Source organism: Canis lupus, chromosome 13 (genome assembly GCF_048164855.1).
Source record: "Canis lupus baileyi chromosome 13, mCanLup2.hap1, whole genome shotgun sequence".
Taxonomy (NCBI): domain Eukaryota; kingdom Metazoa; phylum Chordata; class Mammalia; order Carnivora; family Canidae; genus Canis; species Canis lupus.
The window spans coordinates 45,637,495-45,661,679 of record NC_132850.1 but is presented as its reverse complement, the minus strand read 5'-3'; the positions used below and the strand labels follow the sequence as shown (position 1 = coordinate 45,661,679).

Below are 24,185 nucleotides of genomic sequence, written 5' to 3'. Positions count from 1 at the left end.
GCTTTGCTGGGCGGGGGGCCTGAACCTGCTGGGTCTGTCCTAATCAGGTACAGAGGCACCAGTCAGCCGTGGCCCCAGTGTAGGCCATTTTCCCACAGGAGGGCTGGCATGGGGATGGTCTTAAATGCCTTCCAGTGGGGCCACCTAGACAATTGGGGGCTGCACAATGACAAAGGGGAACGGAAGCCGACAGGTGGATTCCTAGGGCAGTGGAGGGAATAAGGGACCACAGGCAAGAGGGAGTTCAGCCACATAAAGGGAACTTGAGAGGAAAGATCACCTTGAAGGTAAAGGTCTCTGAAGACCCCATGCCTGAATCCCATGAGAGAAATGCCAGCTGGCCTACACAGTGTAAAAACATTCTAAAATGGGATAGCCAAGAGCTTTCCATCCTCTCTCCTTCCCTCCGTGTCCCCCTGCTCCTCTCACTCTTTCCTAGGGTCTGAAAAGACAGCTGGTGTGCTGGGGAGAAGGCAACAAGAGAGGGAGAAGGAGCCAATTCCCTCCCCCCCCCAAAAAAAAGGCTACCTGTAGACCCTTCCAGGGAGGGCCCAAGACTCACCCTCCCAGGAGGGGAAACTGGTGGACTAACACGTGGATCGGACCTTCTGGATTCTGAATCAAGACTATTTTGCTGTTTAAAGGACCATCACACTTTGTATTATATAAGAATTATCAGGTTATGGGCCTGCCTGAGTTTTCACCCAGGGACAGGAGAGGAACTCTTCCTACAGGGCAGGTTTAAAGAGACAGTGGAAGACAGTAGGGTTGCTTTTATGTTTACACCCTCTGAGTCTCGCTTACTCAAGATTCCACCTCTCAATTCTGGCCTTCCAGCCAAACCAGACAACATATTCCCTGAACACCCCAGGTAGAGTACAATTCCACCTTTGTGCTTTGGTTCCCAATCTTCCTGGACTCCTCTTCCCACTCCATATTTTAATTTTACCTCTTTTATTAGAGGGCTGTTTATACTTGTCTGATCATTTGTTTAGATATAAAGTGCTTGAGGGCAAGAGCCATGTCTTATTTGCATCTGTATCCCACGTATCTTCTATCACAGTACATAGAATAAAGTAGACATTTTTAAAATGGTGGAATGACCAAATGATGAATGTAATAATGCTAATTGATAATTACTTTTGTGTACTGTATTTGCAAAAGTAGAAAAGACAGGATTGTTATATTCTCATTGCTTTTGTCCCTTTGGCCGCCAAGCAGAGTTTGAATAGGACTTATTCGATTTGCAAACCCACTCTTCCTTGAAGCTACCAGGCATACACAGTGTTCTAAATGCTTCCAAAAAGGAAATAATCATCTTTTTATGGGCATATGTAGTTACTTTTTAATTTTTTTTAAATTTAAGTAAATGACAAAATATTTGTAGTTAGCATAGAAAAATTACAAGATACAAATGGGCATTGCAATAAGTAATCACCTACCACCCACCCACCTCCCAGGCATAACCTACTGTTAACTTGTCCCTCATCTTTTTCCATGGGCTAGTTTTTTTCTTGGAATAGCAGAATAGGGTACTCACTTTACTTTATTATTTTAAGAAGAGATTCTTTTTTTTTTTTTAAATATAACAATTCTCTGGACTTCACTGTGTGAAGCTTATTTTTTTTTAAGGATTTTATTTATTTATTCATAGGCACAGAGAGAGAGGGGCAGAGACACAGGCAGAGGGAGAAGCAGGCTCCATGCAGGGAGCCCGATGTGGGACTCGATCCTGGGTCTCCAGGATCACACCCCAGGCTGCAGGCGGCGCCAAACCGCTGCGCCACCGGGGCTGCCCCTTAAGAAGAGATTCTAAAAGGATTTATGACATATGTGAAGAGGGAAGATGATGGGAAAGAATAAACCCTGGATGGATAGACATGTCCCTGGGTGTGGGGCTCAAAGCTAAGGGTGAGTGAAATGATTAATTCAACCATTGTTTTGTCAAGACACCTAAGGCAAAGGAAGAGAAGAACAGTGGGATCTCTTGCTGACTTGGGATCTGTTCCCAAATCAGCCTGTCTCCTGCCTCCTAGGCTGACCTGTCCAGGCACCAAGCCTGAGATGGTGATTAATATGTGGGGGAGCCTTAAGCTAGAACTTAAGAGGAGGTTTTCTTTATTATTTGCCTTGGGTGCTGATTAAATTTGGGGGAAGAGGGTTGAACACAGAAATGTGACAAAAATTTTACAGCAGTGATTTTCATATGGAGCGATCTTGTCCCCCAGAGGATATTGGCAATGTCTGGAGTCATAGTGGTTGTCACACTTGGAGGGTGGGTCCTACTGTCCCTACTGGGTAGAATCGAAGGATGTTGCTAGCCATCCTACAATGTACTGCACAGCCTCCCGAAATAAAGAAGTATCTGGTCCCAAATGTCAGAAGTGCTGAAGTTAAGAAACCCTTCTTTAACAAAAAAAGTCAAGAGAACATTTGGCCATAATGCTATTGCACAGAAAAGCAAGGACCACAAAAATATTTCTTATATTATGTCTCACTTTCCCATTGAGATGCCAGTTTGAAAACTCTTCTTTTTAAGTCTGGAGTCTATCAGGTAGATTAAAAATGCTAAAGATTTTTTTTTTATCAGTAATCAGTGTTTTATGCATTTGTGAAAGGTCAAGAGTTGTCATAAGAAAGGGCAAAAAGCACTTCATGTAAATCATACTTGAAATTATCCCAAGTAGCTTTCAAAACCTGATACCATTAAGTTAGTGGTACACATAGTCAGATGATTTTCAATCCAGGGGCAAAGCTGGGGAAAGGAGATGGAAAGAGATAAAGATAATGGAGCTTCTTTCTAGCTTTGCTCTTCATATCATTGAGATTTTTGTGGAATTAAGTGAATCCTTTTCTAGTATGTTTTTGTGTTTGTCTTCAAGCCTTGGAATGACTTGCAGGGTTCAAAGACATCATTACACACCTGTGTCAGTGACCTCACTGTTTATTTTCCAAATATTAAGTACTTTGTGGGAGCACAAAGAGGGAAATGTGTGTTGTGACTGCACCTATGGGTGAGGTAGCTAGAGGTCAGGTTGGCTATCAGGTCACCAAATCCCTAAGAGGTTGCAAGGGGTGCAGTCAGCACTCCAGAAAGAATCAGGTGGACTACAAGTCAAGGCAAAGAAGCTAGGCGTGTAACTTTGAAAGCTTCATATTCTTTTCTTTTTTTCTTTTTGTTTTCTTTTAGCATGATTGAATCAACTTGGTTTTTGTGAGCTTCACAGATATGCGGAGAGACAACAGCTTGGCAGGAATAGGGAAGGGGGGGCCTAAATTAAATATAACAGTTGCTTGCAGTTTAGTTGCTGACAAAAAAAAAAAAAAACACAAGTCATTTACCCTGAAAACCATGTGTAATATGTCGGGAAGGAGAAAAGAACAATTAGCACACTTCTTATATGGCTCTTATTGACAACACTATATTAACTGAAATCATTGAATTAAAAGCTTCTGTATCTTCTTTACTACAACTCAACAAACTGTACATGTACTGGCTCTCACCTGTCTCTTGCTTTGTGAGGAAAGCATAGTTTTCTCTAACCACCTAGCTTATAGCAATGAAGTTCCCCTTTCACACCTGTCCCATCCACTTCCTACCACTTCTTATTGCTATATCCATCCATCCACCACGAATTACCACAAACTTGGTAGCATAAAACAACATAAATTGATTCCCTCATAGCCTGGAGCCCAGAAGCCCGAAATCTGAAGGCTCTAAGGGCAGCCTCTTTCCTTACCTCTCCCAGTTTCTGGTGGCCCTGGAAAATCCTTGACTTGTGGCCGCATGACTCCACTCTCTTGTCTTGCTCTGGTCAGACTGCTAAAACAAAATTCCACAGACTGGGTGGCTTATAAACCACAAAAATTTCCTTCTCACAGACCTGGAGGCTGCAAATCCAAAATCCAAGAGCTCAAATATTTGCTGTATGGGAGCTCTCTGGGGTCTTTTTATAGGGGCACTAATCCATTCATGAGGGCTCCATCCTCATGACTGATCACCTCACAAAGGCCCCACCTCGAAATTCTATCACACTGGAAATGAAGTTCTTTAACATACTAATTTTGGGGTGCGGGGGTGGGGGTGGCGGAACACATACTCAATCCATAGCATTGTCTCTGTTTTCACATGCCCTTCCCCTGTATCTGGTCTGTATCTATTTATTATAAGAACACTTATCATTGGATTTAGGGCCTACCTGGGTAATCTAGAACAATCTCATCTTGAAATCCTCAACTTAATCACATCTGCAAATACACTTTTTCCAAATAAGGAAACATTCACAGGTTTCCCAGGTTAGGACATAGACATATTTGGAGGGGCCACCATTCAACCCACTGTTCTATCTATCTGTATCCTCTTTTTTTTTTTTTTTCCAGAATGCTGAGTACAGTATAGTTACTAATAAATGCTTATTGATTTGAAAGTATGCGCTTTTTAAAGTGACCCAAATTAATGGCTGGGCTGATTGCCCCACCTTGTTTCGAAGATGCTCTGTCATTAGCTCTAAAAAATGCATGGACCTAAAAACAGTCCAACTTTGCAAGACAAATGTAAGTTTCAGACTAAAGATCTAACATCTAGTAGTCACACCTAAAGCAACAACAGTCAGTAAATTGAACCATTATTATAACCTGTAAGATTGCTGTTTTTCTAAGCGTTGGTCCTTGGGCTGCAATTAACTTCCTAGGTGGTTTTGAGGATTGCTAGCTCCCAGCAAGGTATTAATATCTCAGTTGAATCGACCCTATTTACCCTTTATTAATTTAGGTGCCCTAGAAGAGAGAGAGAAAAAAATTGGTTGGAGCTTTATTATTTTTTTTTAAAGATTTTATTTATTTATTCATGAGAGACACAGAGAGAGAGGCAGAGACACAGGCAGAGGGAGAAGCAGGCTCCATGCAGGGAGCCCGATGCAGGACTCGATCCTGGGACCCCAGGATCACACCCTGGGCCAAAGGCAGGGGCCAAACTGCTGAGCCACCCAGGTGTCCCAGTTGGAGCTTTAACAATAGAGGGAGACAATCATAATATTAATATGTTTGCTTTTATTTGGTTTGCTGAAATTGAGTAAGTTCTGAAACAAAGACCGACGTTCACCATGTTCTCTGTTAATTCTGGAAGCAGCATGGCAGGATAGAGCATGTGAGGGAGTGGTCGGGAGACCCTGGTCACCGGACAAGAGTGGTAAATTCAGAGACCTAAGCCTGATTCTGCTGCCGCTGGTGTAGCCTTGGGCAAGTCACTTAACCTCTCTGGGCTTCAGTTCCCCACCTTCTCAGGAAACCAGGTGGGCCAAACTAGTAGGTCTTCAAACTCCGTTCCCATGTGCTGTGGCACTCTTCTCACCTGCGCCCAGACGTGATCCTTGTGGTTCTCTTCTGGGATTAGAAACTGGGTTTGGTTCAGAATTTTGAAACCATGGTGTTTTTGTCTCTCCTCATTCACTTGCTTGCAGCGGAAAGCTACAAGGAAACTCAGATGGTGAAGATTAAAGAGGAGCCCATGGAGGTTGACATCCAGGACTCACATGTCTCGGTATCACCCAGCCGGAATGTTGGCTATAGCACTTTAATCGGGCGAGAGAAAACCGAACCCTTACAGAAGATGCCAGAGGGCAGAGTGCCCCCAGAGAGAAACCTCTTCAGTCAGGATATCTCTGTGAAGATGGCTTCCGAGCTTCTCTTTCAACTGTCAGGTATGTTTCTGTGCAGAAAAATGTCAATAATTGGGAATAATTGGAAGGAAAGCCACTCTAACAAAGTAAAAACACCGGCATTATAGGATTTTTCAGACAGAAATCAATTTTGTTACTTTAACGTGCATACTGCCACTCAAACTAACAGTTAATAAAATGCTGCCAAGTGGAACTCCTGCCAAACTTTCTTCAATAAATAGTTAAGAATCATTTGAAATTAGAACTCTATTCAATTTTGTGCAAATGATCCCTGTTGACTAGGCTAAACATCTCACCTCTACTTTTGCTTAGGCAGTTGATCTGATTAACAGCCTTTTTTTTTTTTTCTAATGTCAAAAGATAAACTTCCATTTACTCCAGCAGTGACTGAATTACCATGAATTCCACATTAGTATAGTTTGAATTAAGGCGATTTTACTGTATCTTGCCAAAAAAAAATCAAGGAAAGGAAAAAGACAAAAATATAAGGACTCTTTCCAGCCATCCCCTTGCAGAGCATATTTCTGTAAATTAACTGTTTCTACTTTGAATACTTGGAATTCACAGGTTTAGGAATTACCAGCTCAGCTGAGTATCTTGATAGAACAGTTGAGAGTCCTATTTGTTTCCTTTGTTAGCCCTTTCAAGCTGGATAGTGTTTGTCCTTAACAAATTTATCATGCTGTTATTATTTGAACATGATTGAGATCAAAGATATATACACATGTAAGGTTCAGATTCATATGAAATACACATAGCTTGTCTGTAGTCAAGCATTGACCTGCATATGGAAGTTCACGCATCAGTCAAGTTTGTTACTAATATCTGATAAGCTCTCTTTTGTTTTGGATAACATATTCAGAACGCCATGAGATGCCTCATTATTTAAGGATTCACTCGCTTTCCCCACTAAGAAGAATGTCAGGGAAAGGAAGCTAAAATCTGGACACCATCATGATAGTTCACCTTCTCGTTGGCCTGGTGACCCACCCCAGAGCTTGAAACTATCAGCTGGTCCCAAAAATGGTGGCCTTATAGTTCTCAAACAGGGATTGTTATTTGTGCAGAGCCCTGCAGTAATGGAAATAGTTAATTCTCTAAATTTAACAGGACACAGAGATCTGTGCAAGCCCTCCAAAGCTCCAAATCATACAAGATGCTTTAAAAAAAAAAAAAAAAAAAAAAAAACAGGCTGAAAGCATATCTAAAAACAATATAGCTTTGAAAATTACTTAGCAGTTAAAATTTGCAGAAGTGAGGCCAGTATGGTTTTTTTCAGAAAGTCTCTGTCTCTAACAGTACATTATCACTGTCTCCTATCAGTGAAAAACTGTGTGTCTGAGAGTTCTCACCCTGGCACTGTCACTCACTGCCTGGGTGACCTCAGGCAAGTCTTTTAGCCCCGATTTCCTACTCTCTGAAAGAATACTGCCTCTGAATCCAAACTCACCCTCGTTGTCATTGTTGAGTGGACAGAAAGCAACTGTCCACACCAGCTTGCATGCAGCGGCTTCAGACTGGTGTCACAAAGTATTGGGCAGATGTTGTAAGTCTTTAATTTTTCCAAATATCTCCTTAAATTTTTTCAGAAATCCCTAAGATCAGGAGTTTTTAACTTGCCCTGCCTTGGAAATCTGAAACCCTTGTAAGCTGGCCAGGTTTTCTCTGCCTGCTCCAGCCATTGAGAGCTGTGACAGTCAGGGCACAATCCTCACATTTGAACTGGATTGGGAAGGCCAGAGTTCAACTTTTGTGTTCTTGAAAGCTAATTAAATAATTTCTGACAGCTGGTAGATACAGACCTCAAGACAGAGTAAGGGAGGGTTTACCTCTGCTTGTCTAATGATATTTTTTGTCCCTTGTGACATTTATCAGAATAAGCGCTCGATGACTGCGGAACCCAGAGGTCTTATGGCTGTTTTTATATCCCCTCTCACAAAGGGGCCTGACAATACAGAATGCTTAAAGGTTGCCATCAAAGTCAGAAGCGGAACAGTTGCAACAACTGCAATTTTCATGCTGAATCAGAGGAAAGCAGAAATTTTCAGCTGGGGAAAGATGTAGTAGAAATAACGGGTTCTGTGCACGTCTCTCTGTGTGTATGTGTACTTCTTAAGGCCTCATTAAAATCAGACAACACATTTGAAATTTGTCAGTGACTATTTCCCTTTGATTGGTTTTTACTAAAATATTTTTGTGGCTGCTGTCTATATGCTTTTAATGATTGTCTTTACGAATAAGACTGGGAGGGTTTGAATATTGAGAAAAAGAAACCCAAAGCAAACCATAAGAAAGAAAAATGTTGAGGGAGTTTCTGTTTAAGCCTCAGAGACACAAATTGAATATAAGAATGACCTGAGGAACGTTTCATTCTTTCTCCTTACAGAAAAAGTGAGCAAAGAGCACAATCACACAAAAGAAAACACCATTCGGACGACCACCAGGTAGGCTATTTCATGGAGGGGGGTGGGGAATCCCCTCAGAGCACCCCCCATGTGGGCCATCAGGCACAGTTACGTGTTGCGCAGTGTTCCCCAAACTATTTTCTCAAAGGAGTCAAAGGAGTTCAAAGGAATCATGCCCTTTGCCACCAGTGTGTATTAGAAATTTTGTGGAAATTTAGGAATTTCAATAAAGCAAGGGCGCCAAGGGGGAGATCACTAATAGTCATCAAACATCTAATAGCTGTTACTTGGCTGGAGAATTTTCCATATGTTCTTGTTTTTTATTCCTTATGATAGTTTTTGTGAAGTAGATCATATTATCATCCTCCCTGCACAAGTTTCTTGATTTGGGAGTTTAAACTGGTGGCCCAGCTGACATCAGGAGCTGGGTTCCATACCTCAGGAAGGCCTCACCCAGTCAGTAGACCAGGTTCTTACTATACCTGTGCACCTACATAGCTCCGCAGGTGTGGACTGATCATTTGTCACCAAGGATATCTCAACTTTTTATCTCAGCATTGTTAGAAGAGTAGACAATTTTAAATCGAGAGAAAAATGCTCTAAAGGGCTGCAGGAAAACCTTTGTCATTAACAGCTGTAGGTAAGGAAGCTTGACATTTGCCAAAGGCAGTTTGAGGAGGTCAGCCAGGATGGGCTGCTCATCCATTTGCCATGTGGAAGGAGGAGGACTGGCCAGTAGCACCACCCATCCCAGCCTGGAAGGCCGTCCAGACCTGAACTACGTGAGCTCTGGCGAGTGCACACCCCACCACTGCAGAAAAGGAACCCTGGAGGAGATAGGAGCTCTAGCTTTGAAGAACCATTCCCTGCCCTCAGACCACCCTCCAGTTCCTGAATTGCCCACAATGCAGGCTTTACCAGATGAAAGAGGGACAGGGAGAATGAGGTGTGAGCTCCCAAAAAGGCTTTAAATCAAGGAGCTCTGCTTCCCTGAGCAAACTTAGGTTCTTCTTAATGGGAACAGTTGACTGGTTTTGTGTTTTTAATTCTTGCAATGAAAGATAAATGATGTCTTTCTTTTGGAGGTGGTATGAATTGACCTCAGAGCATTATCAGGCAAGTGAACAGTGCTCATCTGAACCTTACCCTGAGTTTTTTTTTTTTTTTCTTCTTTTTAATTCGATGACTTGGAATTTAGGAATATCAAATATCTAACAGTAATTAAGAGAGCCAGCTGCCCTCACACAAAGTTCATATAGGATTAGGAACATGAAACCTACTGTAACAGAACAGAAGAGTGGTGCCAGCCTTGTTTCTTTATATTAAGCACACAGATAGAAAGTGGGCCTGGTGATCTGGTCAGCACATTGTTTGGGGAAATGGGTCTCAGGGCTGGGAAGGCTGTCTCTCTCCCAAGTTGGATGCCCGAGTAGGAGATGTTACCTACTACAGGTATCAGTGGACCTTCTACATGTGATCAAAAGACTACTCAGTATCTATGCTTATGTCTGTGGGTCTCAACACATGAAGTTGTGCTGATTGGGAGATAATGAAAGACAGCAGACTAAACATAATAAATGTTAATTTTAATTTGCTTCCATAGGTTTCTGGAAGCATCACAGGTCAGGTTTCCTAGAAGCAGAGCCTGAGGCAGGGATTCCGGTGATGGGGCTTTTTGAGGGAGTGCTCGCCCAGGACTCTGCCAGGAACGAAGGTAGCAGGAGAGGGAAGGGGAAGCTGTGGAGCAAGGATGTGGTTTTCGCTGGATTCCAGCTGTAGCGCAATTCCACAGAGAATTCTGAAGCATGAATTGCACGACAGGGAGAATTCTGCCTGGGAGCAAGGGGGCCAGCTCTTAGGACCCCAATACTATTCACTAGCTTTGGGTCATCCTCCTCGTTGCAGGGGCGCGAAGGGTGAAGGCAGTTCTCGCTTGCTGTTTGCAGCCAGCACTGCCAGCCACTTGCTCGCTCTAAACAGTAACGGAGCTCTGGGCAGGACCCAACAGCACCCCCTGTGGTGGTTTTCCTGCTGGATCTTTAAGATCACATAATAATATTTATACAACAGAAAGGTATGCTGTGAAGCCATGTTATTTTATGCTTTTCAGGTGTTCTCTGGGAAGAGTAAGAGGACGTTTGAACTTGCCCCAAATGAGTGAAATGCGTCTCATAGCCTAAATTGCCTTGGCTGGAGCTAGAGCATAATTATAGGAAAGAAGAGAAATTTTTTTAGCCATTTGGCAAAAATGAAGCAATCTTTAAATTCCTCTCTTGCTGGGAAATTATGAGTAAGAAGAAATCAAAATCAGATCTTTTTTCCCAAAGAAAAGGAAAAGGTTCTTGCTGTGAGCCCCCAACATAGTACAGTGTTCATAACGCAGCGTTGCAGAATTCTTGGTTTATCCTCCTTCTATAGAATCCTCGGTGTTTTTATTCTTCCTCTGAGTAGGAACTTGTTCAATTAGCCTCTCCTCAAATAGATCTCTTTTTTACCTTCTCACCTCATTACTTCAGGTGGAATAGAATCAAGCAGCTTTGTGCCAAGAAATCCTCCTTAACCTCAGTTAACTGATAGCAGGGCCAGGAAAAAAAAAAAAGCCAGCTCCCTCTCTTTATTGGTTCCTGTTTTAGAAGGAACTCTTATTTTGTATGTGCAAGGTCAGTTTAAGGAGGTTATGTTTTAAGGTAGGATTTGTGATACTTTTCAAAAAGATTGATGTCAAGCCTCCAAAGTTCCTTATCTCTGGATTTTTAGGTGCTTAAGTGGGATCTTCTTCTAGATTTTCCAGAAGAAGCTGGCTGGCCGGAATGGTGGCTCATGATTGCAGTCAAGTTCAGAATCTTCCATGTTTGAGAGTTGCTAGGTACTGAAGATAGTTTAATTCTGAAGGGCGGGCCTTGGTACGCTGGCCACAGCATGGTACTGGGATCAAGCTCTTCCAAATGCCAGGGGGTGCTTGAGCTCCTCCACTGAGTGAGATCTCCTGCCCTTAGAGTCTGGATATCCAGGGGGCTGAGAGCAAAGAAGAGATGTGCAAGACCAGAAGAAAGCAGCTAATTCTCTCCTCTCCTGCATAAACCCACAACTTTCTCCACAGTTGTTTGTCATCTTTTGGTCTTGACTCTCATTCCAACCACAAGAACTAAGGAAAAGTGTGGCAGCCTAGGAAGAAACACTGTAGCTTGCCATTCCAGTGTGTGCTTACCAAGGAGACGTGGGGTGTGGATCTCCTGGGCCGATAATTGCACCTCCCTCCTCGACCAGTCCTTTCAATTGGCAACTCTGCTGTTTGTTAATATCTCTATTATAAGACGGGCAGAAAAAAAAAAAAAAAAAAAAAAAGACGGGCAGATATGGAAAGAGAAAATGATGTTAGACAGCATTCTTTGTTAGTAGTTTTTTAAAAAAGGTTTAGATGAAGCTAAAGGTTGAAACTAATAACTATCAAGTTTCTGGATCATTGGCTCTCTACCTCATTTTTAGAAAACTCTTCCAATGGAAAATTTCAAACATACAAAAGTAGAGAATGTACCCATCACTCAGTTTAAACAAATAACATCTCATGACCCTTGTTGATAGGTCCCCTCCTTTTGTTCTCACTCACCCTGAATTATTTTAAAGTAAATCCTGTTAAGACATCATGTTAAGAACTTGTTTGAGAATGCCTTTTTTTTTTTTTTTTACTCCAAGAACTGAGACTCAGCTGCTTAAATTAGTATCATCTTCCAAAAGTAAAGGAGAAAAACAATCTACCAAAGTGCACTGTGTAGCCAGGCAGAGAAATCAATCTACTTAACAGCTGGAATGATTGGATCATGTGGTCTTGCTCACCAATGCCTTGACCTTAACCCTTCTACCCTTGTTTGTGCCCTCCTAGGGGCACCTCCACCAAATCAGTCCTTGAGTTGGAACTTCACTGTAAATGCTAAAACAGCAGTTCTTTTGCCTGTTTAACCTCAGAGTCTAGCAAATTCAATCTAAGTGTAAAGAAGGCTGTGCATCTCCTTTGAGATAGTGTGTGGACTGAGTGTTCTTAATGCCATTCTACTTGATAAATGAGATGAGGAGACAGTCCAGCCAGACCCAGGAGAACAGAAGGACTGAACACTTAAGAGACTAATAAAATCCTGATTTTTTATTTCCGTTCCTAGCACAAGCCTAGATTCTGCAGGGAATAGATAACCAGCTAATATGATCATTTGTTGATGAAAATATATGAGGCATGATATCATAACCAGATCCCAAAGTTTAATGGAATAAAAAGAAGATCTACATCTTCTGACATGGACCATCACCCCGCCAGATGCTGGATAAGATCAAAATAGGAAAATGGAACCCTAGAGTAAGAATCAGATAGCTCCTGGCAGGTGAATTGGACATGCTCAATGTTGTGTAACACCATGAACGTCAAACAATGGCTGCCAAGAACCCTCTCTTGGTTATTTGTTCTCTCTTTTACCCATTAATAATTCAGTGTCCTTGGAGATATAAGATTGCAGGCCTTAAGAAAAACTTCTCACACCTGGCTTGCTTTATTCCAAAAGCAAGGAAGCATTTGCCCAAATTGGCCTTTTCCCTATTACAAGACAAAAAGCAGAAGTGGGAAAATCAGAGAAAGGTCGACTCATATCATGCCATGCCAACCAACATTTAATTTGCCCAATTTTCAGAACTTGAAATGTGGGCTTTTTGTTATGATTTAGATAATGGCACTTCTAAGTGCTCACTAAAAGACGTATGCACTTGGAAGTGTCCAATATAGAATTTTCCCGTGTGATGGTTTGGATGCATGTCCTTAAATATTTATGATTCAGTAATAGAAAATACACACATTTGGAAAAGCATAATGTGCTGCCTCAATTTGCACAATCTCCTCTTAGTTTTTTGGAAGGCCAAAGAGAATAATGCTCTATTACCTTAAAAGAACACTGAATTAGACAAAAGCAATTAAGAAAATAAGAAACAGAGCACATGAAATTGGTAATTTTTGAGTAGCTCTCCACCTATTCTCATTACCCTTTAAATTTTAGGGCTTTAAAATTAAATGCATTGAGATTCCACTTCTGAAAAAATGGAAATTGCTACTTATTTCATGGAGTCCCTTCAGTTAAGACATGTGGTACTTTTTTGGGTGAAGTCAAGGCCCGTGGGAGGCCATTGCAAATTTTAAGACACCTTTCCTCAAGGTACTGCCACCTACTGTTATACTGTCACAATAAGTACATAAATTTTTGATATCTGTGATGTGAAGCAGGCCCTTCTAAATGTGGTACCTTTGTGCAGTGCATAGCCTGCACCACTCTTGCAGCTGCTCTGATACAAGTGTCGAGTTGAGTTGTCTTTTCATGGACAGTACGTTGTTTTCAACTTACCTTTGTTTTCAACTTAACTTTGAGTTTTCATTTTTCAAAGAAATTAAACTCATCCTTGAAAACAGTAAATCTTTTTTTTTTTTTATGTGCATATAGCCTGAAATTGTTTTGTGCATGGCTCCACTTGGCTTTTTTCCTTATTTCACCACACCTTTCTCAGTACTTTCTATTCTTGCCCTCCATTGTCCTGTAAGTATCACTCCTGCCATTTTTTTTTTCCCCACCTGAGATGTCTATACTGAACTGATGTGGTTGAAACAATGTGCTTCCAGAACCATTTGGTATTGTGTTATTGTAAGGAAACAAGTTTCAATCTCCTTTTGAGGATCTAGAGAGGGCTGTACCTTTTCTTCATTTCCCACCAGCCCTGCCACCTTTGCTTCTGCTGGCTTGCAACAGTGTTCTGTCTTGTTTGTGTAACTCAAAATAGCCAGGGATGAAGTATAAATGTGTAAGTCTCCGTAAGTAGACATCTAGCTTTCTCCCTTTGCTGCCTTTGACAAGTTATGCACGGGTGACATGACTAGGAGGTATATGTGGTTTAGGTGCTAGCTCAATCCTGTTCTTCTCATCTGGGATTTTCCTCTCAAGAGTGTCTCCTAGAGACATATCAGATATGCAAGGGGTGACCTCTGTTTCAGGATAAAAAGCCCTCTTGGGTGATGCAGCAGACCTTGGAGCATCCCCATTTCACTGGCATATTGCCTACAACGTCCACAGGACAGAGTCTGGTGTCACTGCAGGGAAGACTGAGTTTAGCTGTTCTCTGCTCACCTCAGCAGAAAGCCTGTTGTCCCTGCTGGAGCACAAAGTCAGAGTCCCGTGGGAGATCCAGGTCCCTCACAAGCTGACATTTCGCGGATCCGGACATGCAGGTTCACTTCCGTGGCCTGCAGTTGGCTCCGGCTCCCCGGGTCTGGCCTCCTCGCCGCAGCAGCCCTCCACAAGGCCTGGCATTGTGCTCCTTGTCCTGAGAAGTTTCCTGGCCCCGCAGTAGATGAATGCTCAAGCTGCAGCCGCAGGAATTGTTTCTTGAAAACTTGGTGTTAGGTTGTACAGATTGGCCTGCCTCTGAGACAACCCTAAATAGAAGGCATTTGTACTTTTGAAAGAATAAAATTTAAAGAATAATAATAATAAGTTACCAATATATATTTCTTCCCAAGATGCTCTATTGTTCTTCTGTAATTATTTTCAACAGCCTCTCCCGTCCACAGCTTTTGGCCTTTCTCCAGCTCAAGTGACTGATACTTGGTGGAGTCATGACTTACATACAGTTGTGTCTGCCTGGGTCTTAAAACTGCCTTCGATTACATTATTCCTCGGCTTACTCTTTAAAAGACTGAGAGGCTCTTTAAAAACAAAGGATCCTGAACTATAAAACTTAGTCTTTTTTTAAGTTTTAAAAATAACTTTTATTGGTGGAGAATACAGGAGAACATAAAGAAGAAAAAATAATCATGCTATTTAGAGACAGCTGCTGCTGAATTGGTGGTGTATCTCCTGGCTGAATTTTTGTCTGTGTATGTGCATATACTTTCCTATAAAAATTAGATCCTACTATAGATACAGTTTTTCAGATTTCTCTTTTTAGCTAGTGATATACTAAGAACTTCTTTCCATGTCAATAAAAGTAACTCAATATTTATTCTTTTAATGTTTACACAGTATTCAATGTTTGCATGTGTCACAATGTATTTAATCAATCCCCTGTTATTAGATATTAAGGATTTGGTTTGGTTTTGTTTTCCCAAGTTGTTGCTAATATAAACAATCTGAGGATAAATTGACAAAAAAAAATAGTTTTCAGGCTTTTGCATGGTTTGTCTAATGGACTTTCAAAAAAGGTCAATCTGCAGTTCTACCAGAAGCTAATTAAGAGATCAAGAAAATATTTCAAAGGTCTTGTGCTTTATCATTAGAAAAATGTGTTTTTTTACCAATTGAGAAACTAAAAATTATATTTTATAGTTAAAACCTTTTTATTTATTGATTCTTAGTGATGTCAAGCATTTTGTTCACAGGGAGGCATTTGTATTTGTTCTTTTGTATATTTTCTTTTACTGTCATTTATTCTTCTCTTTGGTGGTTTGTCTGGGTTGGAATTTTTGTTTGATTGTTATTGATTTTTTTATTATGAAAAATTTCAAAACAGAGTAGAAAGAATAATGAAATAAACCACGATGCTCCCATCACCCACTGAAAAAACATTTGCCACGCTTTATTTCATGACCCTGTTCTTCCCTACAGTTTATTTTTTTTAATTTTATTTATTTATTCATGAGAGGCACAGAGAGAGAGGCAGAGACATAGGCAGTGGAGAAGCAGGTTCCCCATGGGGAGCCCGATGTGGGACTCGATACTGGGATCCCAGGATCACACCCTGAGCTGGAGGCAGATGCTCAACCACTGAGCCACCCAGGCGTCCCTTTCTGTACAGTTTAAATCACATACCAGACAGATATCATAACATTCACTCTCAGATTTTTTTATATATTTCTCTAAGAAATAAGAATCTTTTTCACAATACCATTTAACACTATACAGAATCAACAACATATTTGATTGTTTTTAATTGCCAAGAAAGTTCTATTTGATCACCACCAGCCAAGTATATACAGTTATATCAATGGACTAGGAGGAGGAGACACATCTTAGCTTTCTTGTCAACTCTGAAAATTAAAGATGAAAATCTGGTGTAGAATGACCTTGGTTCTCCATCTGCCCACAAGCCCCATTTAGAAACCCACTGAGTCTGCAGTGCCAGCCTCAATTTGTAGATAAAATGTCCTGGCTGAAGCCTGCCAATGTATAGCAATTTATTCACGTTTTATTCAGTACCATCCTTCTTTCTTTGAAAATGTGTGTACCTAACATGATCGACGACTGGGTTTCTAGGCCTGCCCACTGGGGTTGTAGGTCTCTGTCATGTCCCTTTCAAGCTTGAGTAGGGAATTTGCTATTTTGGATGGTCAGAGTTGTCTTCGGGTCAGAGGCTTACAGTCATTTCCCATCCCCATGTTCGAATTCTTTTATTAAAAGAAATACATTAAAATCGGGATGCCTGGGTGGCTCAGCGGTTGAGCATCTGCCTTTGGCTCAGGTCGTGATCTTGGAGGGAGCCTGCTTCTCCCTCTGCCTATGTGTCTGCTTCTCTCTTTGTGTCTCTCATGAATAAATAAAATCTTAAAAAAATACATTAAATCATTCAAGAATAGGAGGTTCTTATTTCTGTGGTGTTGCAAAGGGAAAGGCACTGTTCATGAACATCATTAAAACTTTTCTTTCATTGTAGATGATTCCCTTTTTAACTGACTGCTAGAATGTTCATAATAAAATTGGCACTGACTGTTATACCTAAAATGTTAATATCTGGGCCCATTTCAGAAGCAGCAGCTAATGTCTCATCCAAAATGAAATTGAGGGCCCAAGTTGGAAGTTGGGAGGACCACATATAGTCTAAGATGACATGGAGTGATTGCTACACTGTAGCAAAATGACCTGACAAGGGTTTTTTAAAGTACTAAAAATTCTTTTACAGAGATCTGTAGAACTGAGCATTTTGTGTATTTCAAATAAAATCATGTATAAATGTATAAAATATGTAGTAGATATGTAAATAGATCAAAAATGGATTAAGCATCTCTTATCTCATAAATTGTTAGCAGAGAAATTAATTAAGGCCAGTGATATTTGAGATAAAAAACACTTCCTTAAAATTCAGGTGTTAATCATGATTAATTAAGTTGAAAATGAAATAATGTTACTTGATCTTTTATAAACAATGAAATATGAAAAATAAAGTGCAGTGATGTTTTGTTGTGTAGTTGTGGGCATATTTTCATGCAAGCTGCTCCAGCTTCTCAGAATGTTTCTTCTGACCTTAAAGTACTTGAGGAAATGTTAAGAGAGTTATAGCTAATCCTAATAGTTCCTCTATTCCTTATCTTCGAATAATCCCATCTTTTTTATTTGATATGTGGGAAAACCTTTAAAAAAAAAACAAAGCAACCCTTTCTTTGGCAAGGACCGTCTTCTGTTTTTGTCAGCCAGGTCTCTTGCCTATCTTTTCTGGAGGCTTCTGGAGGCACGGAAGATTGCTTTTGTGACTAGTGCTTCCTGTTCACTTCAAGAAGTTAATGCGGTGTGTCACTCTTGGGGTGTGTCTCCAGGTCGAAGTGATTTAGGGGTCAGAGTTTTTAAAAACCCAGTGCAGTGGTTTTAGATTAATATATGGAGTTTCAGTCCTTTAAAAAATAACAGGATATATCAATACAGAAAACTAGTATTGTACTGATGTGAATTAATAGCTGAGGCTTAGTGGAGATTGAGGCAAGCCCTGTAAACAAGGCCATCTGGAGAGGTGGTCCAGGGGCCAGGGTCTGCTGGGAGTGGGTAGCAGCTAAAGAGAGAAGATGCTGACCCCCGCAGAACTTTTCCACTCCAGAATGGCCCTTTTGGTTCTCCTTTTGCAATATATAACTTCTCAGAAATATCGGAGTCAGATCATTTATTCTTAAGATTTCCTTAAAAAACAAAACAAAACAAAACAAAAATTAACCCAGATTCTTTTGGACATATTTTACGCAGCTCTTGGAAAAAATCCTGAGGCCCTGTTATGTTGTGTGATACATAGCTGAATAGATAATCAAGTACTTGAAAATACACCATCTTTTTTTAATTGATTAAAGAAAAATTTGTAAATTCATGTGCAAATGAAGTCAGAATATCCCTTCAGCATGATGTGTCTGCAACTCTTACATTAATAGAATTTCATTCTATCCTGAAGTATAGAGATCCTTCTGGGTTCTGAGTAAAAACTCACTATAGAGCAGTCTCTTTCCCGTGTTTAGTCTTTCTTTTCTGTTGGTCATTCCCAAGTGGAGCCCTAAGAGTTATTATTGTCTTTTAGAAGAGGAAAAAATATTTCTTCTCTGTTGCTCCTTTGAAATAATTGTGTCGTTATTTAAAGTACTTTTTCCTGGGGCGCCTGGGTGGCTCAGTCAATTAAGTGTCCGCCTTTGGCTCAGGTCATGATCTGGGGTCCCAGGATAGAGCCCCACAATGGGCTCCCTGCTTCTCCTTCTCCCTCTGCCCTGCCTCCCACTCATATGCTCTCTCTCTCAAATAAATAAATAAAATCTTAAAAAAAAAAAAAGTAAAGTACCTTTTCCAACTTTCTTTTATATACTGTATCCACTTTGTTCTTTTCCTTTTTATTTTGCTATTGTTATCAACATGAGAATTCCTGTAACGTTTGGTTTCAATGCTGGTGCACAGGGAGGGTGGCTTTTAAGTAGATGGGCCTTCTGTTCTGCATGAAGCACAGCTCCCTGTTGGCACTGAGATGTTAAAGGTGGAAATATTTGTGCCACAATCGGCACTTAGCAAAATGTATCACTATTTACAGCCATAATCTTTTACGAACTGTTTTATTATTTATTGTAAATCTTTCCTTCTCACAGCCCCATGCTGTTGACCCTTTGGTCCATGCTGTCTGATGCCTGGAACTGTCCAGCCACGGTGACAGCAATGCCCCCTCAAGTTTTAACTCTTCAGTTTTCCACAAGAGACAAATGAAAATACACTTTCAGTGTTCATTTCACTTTTATCCAGAAAAGAAACTTGGATAAATAAACATCTTGTCTTTTCTAAGTAGCAAAAGGCAAGAAAAGTAATGGGGGAGTCTACACTGGTAGCTTCCAGATGCTGCTTCTGAAAATTTATACTCATTAACTAAGTCTTTCAGGTAGCCTGTTTGTGTCTGGGCCCAAAGGGGATATGCCGTGGCAGGTGGGGATTTTGTTATATGAGGACAGATGATGATCCCTTTTCCTACTGGCCATTAGTTTCAACCTCTTACTTTACCAACTTTTCAGCAAAAATGTTAACCAGAAATAAATCACTTTGTGGCAGTTTTTCCCTTTTCCCCTTCTTTAGTTCACTTTCTGTTGGAGAGGCTTTTTCATAGTGAAATGACTAAAATTCAGGCAGCTGGGGAGTCAGGAAGTGAGAGCCATGCAGCAGTCACAAGCTGGCTGCTTTTCTGGAAGAACTGGGAACCGTCTAAGTGACTAGTTGAAGGATAGTACAAATGTGCTTCAGAGTTGAGCATATCAGAAAGTCTGTATTTCATTTATTGTTCTCCCTGGGGAGATGCCGACCCAGTTCATGCTGTGTTGGGCACGTCCCGGAGCTCCCCTCTCTGCCACCTTCTCCCACCGTTGCCATCACTGCAGCATGAACGCAGTGCCGGCTTTGTCCGCTGCAAACCTGGGCCTCCGCCAAGAGCAGGTTGGGGGCGGCGGTGCTTTACCAACGCATGAGGCATGGGAGAAGAAAAGAAGCTTAAAGAATACCATCTCAGCATTCTGGAAATTGCATTGCTCGGCTCCAGATTGCAAATGCTGTGTCTTCCATCCTCAGAACATAGGCAGAGTTGAAGATGGCCAACATCATTGGAGATCTAATCCCATTAAGCAAGCACATACTATGCAAGCATGCTCCAAGTGTGGGTTTTTCTCCTCCTCTTCCTGAAACATAGATGCCAATCTAGGTGGCTGAAAGATTAATATACAATGTGTATGTAGCCATACTGCCACCATGAGCTTCATATCTGTGCTGAAATAGAGGCTTCTGAACACCTGATCACCTCATTCCTCTAACCTCTTTGTTTAGGCTTAATAGCAGAGATGAGCTTGCCCTCAAAAGCAGTGCGTGCCAGCAGTAGGGAATGTTTAGGATTGCAAATTGACAGGCCTCAGGGTTGCAGAAGTTTTAGAAAATTGGGGCATATCTTCTAGAGGAAATAAAGACTAAATCATTTTCACTTGCTCTATTTCTCCATTGAAAAAGTTCTTTAGAGATGCCCGGGTGGTTCAGCGGTTGAGTGCCTACCTTCGGCTCAGGTCGTGATCCTGGAGTCCTGGGATTGAGTCCCACTTCGGGGTCCCTGCACGTGGAGCCTGCTTCTCCCTCTGCCTATGTTTCTGCCTCTCTCTCTGTGTCTCTTATGAATAAATAAATAAAATCTTTAAAAAAAAGGGGGGGGGATTTCTCCTCTAGTTACCTGAGATCCCTCATCCTGAAATGGTTGCTCCCATCCCCCCTTCAGCCCTCCTTCCTCTCTCTTCCTTTTGCTCTGTCCATTCCAAGGAGGATCTGCGGTTCCGTACTGTCCATGAGCTCCCTGGATATTAAGAGATCACAGGAGAGGTGGTGCAGCTTAGTGGGTAAGAGTGCAGACTTCAGTGCCAACCTGCTGGTAAAGGGACCTTGTGAGGATTAAGTGAAGTTAAAGTACACAAAGTATTTTAGGACAGTGCCAGATAGTAGCAATATATGCATCAGTTGCTACTTTTTATTGAGCATGTCCTATGTACTGAGGACTTGAATGTGAAATACCATACTTAACCCCTGCAGCACCCTTAGAAAGAAAGCATTTTAAAAGCTTTTTCCAGTGATGAAACTGATGCTGGAGAGGTTGCTTATGTGATCAGAAGGCACTTAACTATTAAATGGTTTGGAACTCAGACTCAGATCTTTCTGATGCCAAACTGTGTGCTAAACCACTGCACTCCGCGGAATGAACAAATGCAGTGGTGCAGCTGCACATGTGGCCTGGGACTGATGCTCTCCGTTGACCTTCTAGCGTCTCTTTTTAGATAAGACCTCACACTAGACTTATGCTGCCTTGACCTGTGAAAGTTTCTTTATTGATTCCTTGCCCCATAACATTACTTGTCCTTTTGTGTCTCTTTAGTATTCAGTGTGACTCCCCCTCCCTCAGAAGAAGACTTTTCTGTTCTATGCAGGATAAAGCTGCACCCGGGGTAGAAAATTATTTGGAATGTTGTTTTCCTCAGTGATTCTCTCCCTTTCGACTCAATTTCTTATGAATGGCTTGGTGATAATAGGGCTTCATTCCTCACATCAGTGGAAACCTGCGCTGTTGCAAAGAAGACGTGAAGATGCAGAGCTAGCCCACTTCCACTACTTAGCAAGACCTAGGAGGCTATTCCCAGCATACGGTGCGGCAGCCTTGGCCCGGCTCACCTGGAAACCTGAGGGCTGATTTTAAATGCACCTATGGTCTTACCTGCACTAGCTCTTAAACTGTTATTCCATCTGCCTGTGTCACTGCTGGTTTGAAGCCTTGGCCACCGGCGTCACGATGCCCCACGTGGACCGCTACTCTGGTCCCCTGTCTTGTCTTCAGCAAGCCCCCCGGGCAGAACTTCCCGGGACTGAAATCTTATTCCGTCCCCCACTTTCTTGAAATACAGCAGGGCTTTCTGCTGCTACTGGGACAAAGTCAGGATCCCTGCACGCAGCGTGCCTGCCCGAGGCTTTGGGGCCTCGTGTCCCTCCTCAGTGCACCTTCTGCGAGCTGCGCAGCCTGGCTGAGTTCTCTGGCTCTGCAGGGGACACTTCCCAGCCCCTTGGACGCTGACCACCCTTCCCTCCGTTCAGGTCTCAGCTCGGTTGCCGTGTCTGCAGGAAAGCCGTAGCTGGCCTCCCTGGCCAGGCTAGACCCCCACTGTAACACCATACCCTCTCCTGCTTAGCAGTGGTCTCCGAACATTTCCCTCTCCCGTGCCCACACAGGTCTCCCTGAGATTTGCAACCGTAGCCACTTTTGCTGACCACTTTGCTCCCAGGGCCTTGCACCTAGTGGGCACTCACTAGATGGCTACTACTGTCAGGCCAAGGGAATGAGGGAATTACACGTGTTTCTCTGTGGCAAGAAGGGTAATATTTGGAGATACCTGTTAGGGGACCCCTCTTGGGATTCTTGATGCCCTCAGAGGGAATCTCCACATTTCAGGCCAAACAATTGGTGTGCTTTCCTGAACTCTCAGATTTCTAGGTGCTTTCAATAGCCAGAGTCACAGTAACATGGAGGCCCATTGCCTGACCTTTACCATGTGCCCGGGGACCAGCCCCTGGTGTTTTCCTTGTGAACTGTCCACTCAGATACAAGGGTAGCTCTGCCCTCTTGTATGGAAGCTCCAGAGCTCATGAGGTAGGAACCCAGAAATCTTAACACTCTGGGTTTGACCCACAATCCTCCATGGTCTCTACGTCCCTAGAAGTCCTTTGATTGTAAACAGTTTTCTTACTTGGAAGAGTTGGACATCAACCTCGTCGCCCAGAAGTCAACAACTCTTCAAGGGCAGCCCGGGTGACGCAGCGGTTTGGCGCCGCCTGCAGCCCGGGGTGTGATCCTGGAGACCCGGGATCGAGTCCCACGTCGGGCTCCCTGCGTGGAGCCAGCTTCTCCCTCTGCCTGCGTCTCTTTCTCTCTGGGTCTCTATGAATAAATAAATAAAATCTTAAAAAAAAAAAAAAACACAACTCTTCAAAATCAGAGTGACTTTTTCTTCATTTTATACAAGAAAACTCCACACTTTCGGTCAACTTGTAAGGAAAAGTTGGTTCATTTATGCTCCTCTTTGAGTTAGACACAGGTATGGATAAAAAGTATCTCACATTTATTGAGCACTTCGTGTTTACCAGGCACTATGAAAGCACATTCTATGGGCTGTCTTACTCAGTCCTGACAGCTTCTCTGTGAGCTGTGGATGCTGTGATCATCCCACTACACAGGCAAGAAACAGGCTCAGAGAAGCTAGGTCATATTTGTAAAGTCACACAGCCAAAGGTGATAGAGCTGGAATTTGAACTCAGAGCTGCCCACCTTTGAGCACATGCTGTTAACCACCATACAGCATTGCCTTGTCCTCTCAAGGATGCTCTATCACTTGCAGGTGATGAGCTGTCTGACATAAAACAGTATGTTTCCCCATTTCCCATCACCTACTAGCCTATAGCCGTTTCACTCTCTAAGCCTATTTAAATGGTCTTGTATTTAAGATATAAGTAAAAAGCAGGTGTTAAATCTAGCCTAACAGTCACATAAAATCATATTGTTAATTACGTCTTTTTAATAAATATATGTCTCCCATTTTATCTTAATATTTCCTTTCAATATTTAATGACAGTAACCATAGCCTTGAGGCATGTTTAGAAAAGCAACAGCGGTCATGGCAGTCCTAGTTTTGTGTGCCCTGCAATCTTTTCCTTCCCCTGCTCCGCTGTCTTGCCGGGACCTGATCCCTGCGGGCTGCCTCTCTCCGGCTTCTGGGAAGGTCTCCAGCTCCTGCTCCCGCAGGTGTCCCCAACCTTGGGCTCCATTCACCCCCTTTTCTTGTTCCCCCAGCCTCTGTGATGGTTGCCTCCCATTCATCGTGGCTCTGGGCTGCATTACTGCCCCTATGGGCCCTGCACCACCTGTGTACCAGATCCCTCCAGTAAATTTTCTCTGTTGCCAATGAATTGGGCTTTCTGTTCTGCAGGCTGGAGTGGACAACTGCAGTATTCTCACATGTGATCGCGGTACTTATCTGCAGTTTACTTTAGAGGGATGGATAGTGGATGCTTACCATTGGGTTGACATCCTCTGGTTCAAAACGTCCAAAACCTTTGTGTTCACAGTTGCTGTGGTAGTAGAGCAGAACCCTGGCTCGGTGTCTGACATCCCTGATTCTAGTTCTTGCTGAGTCACTCATGGAACTTAGGAATCACTCGGGTTAGAGCCTCAGTTTCATGGGAAATCAAGGTCTCTCCAATTAGATGGCTTAACTCCTTCCAAACCAAGGCATTTCTAGGAGGCAGTCACAGTTTCCGTGGGGACCAGTGAGTTGTCTCCGTCAGCGCGATGGTCC

At 42.3% G+C, this 24,185-nt stretch overlaps 1 protein-coding gene and 2 long non-coding RNA genes across 15 annotated transcripts in view; 1 reads left to right on the top strand and 2 right to left on the bottom strand.

Moving 5' to 3' along the window:
• Window positions 1-3,982, bottom strand: part of LOC140603035 (uncharacterized) — a 32,458-nt gene extending 28,476 nt beyond the window's left edge. For both annotated transcript variants that reach the window (XR_012006072.1, XR_012006073.1), the window contains exon 1: window positions 3,741-3,982. This is a non-coding gene — a long non-coding RNA (uncharacterized lncRNA). The remainder of the gene's footprint in view (window positions 1-3,740) is intronic.
• Window positions 1-24,185, top strand: part of ZNF827 (zinc finger protein 827) — a 169,246-nt gene that overhangs the window by 85,960 nt on the left and 59,101 nt on the right. For all 11 annotated transcript variants that reach the window (XR_012006056.1, XM_072773467.1, XM_072773463.1 and 8 more), the window contains exons 6-7: window positions 5,460-5,699; window positions 8,065-8,122. Coding sequence is in view for 10 of the 11 variants with exons in the window: in XM_072773467.1 (XP_072629568.1) it covers window positions 5,460-5,699; window positions 8,065-8,122 (298 nt within the window). In the remaining variant the exon portion in view is untranslated. The remainder of the gene's footprint in view (window positions 1-5,459; window positions 5,700-8,064; window positions 8,123-24,185) is intronic.
• On the bottom strand, window positions 9,371-23,688 carry LOC140603037 (uncharacterized). 2 transcript variants are annotated; one of them, XR_012006076.1, is made up of 2 exons: window positions 22,581-23,688; window positions 9,371-11,387 (listed from the first exon to the last, which is right to left on the bottom strand). It is a non-coding gene; the product is annotated as an uncharacterized lncRNA (long non-coding RNA). The 2 variants fall into 2 exon arrangements; XR_012006075.1 differs by lacking the exon at window positions 22,581-23,688 and adding an exon at window positions 14,233-14,754.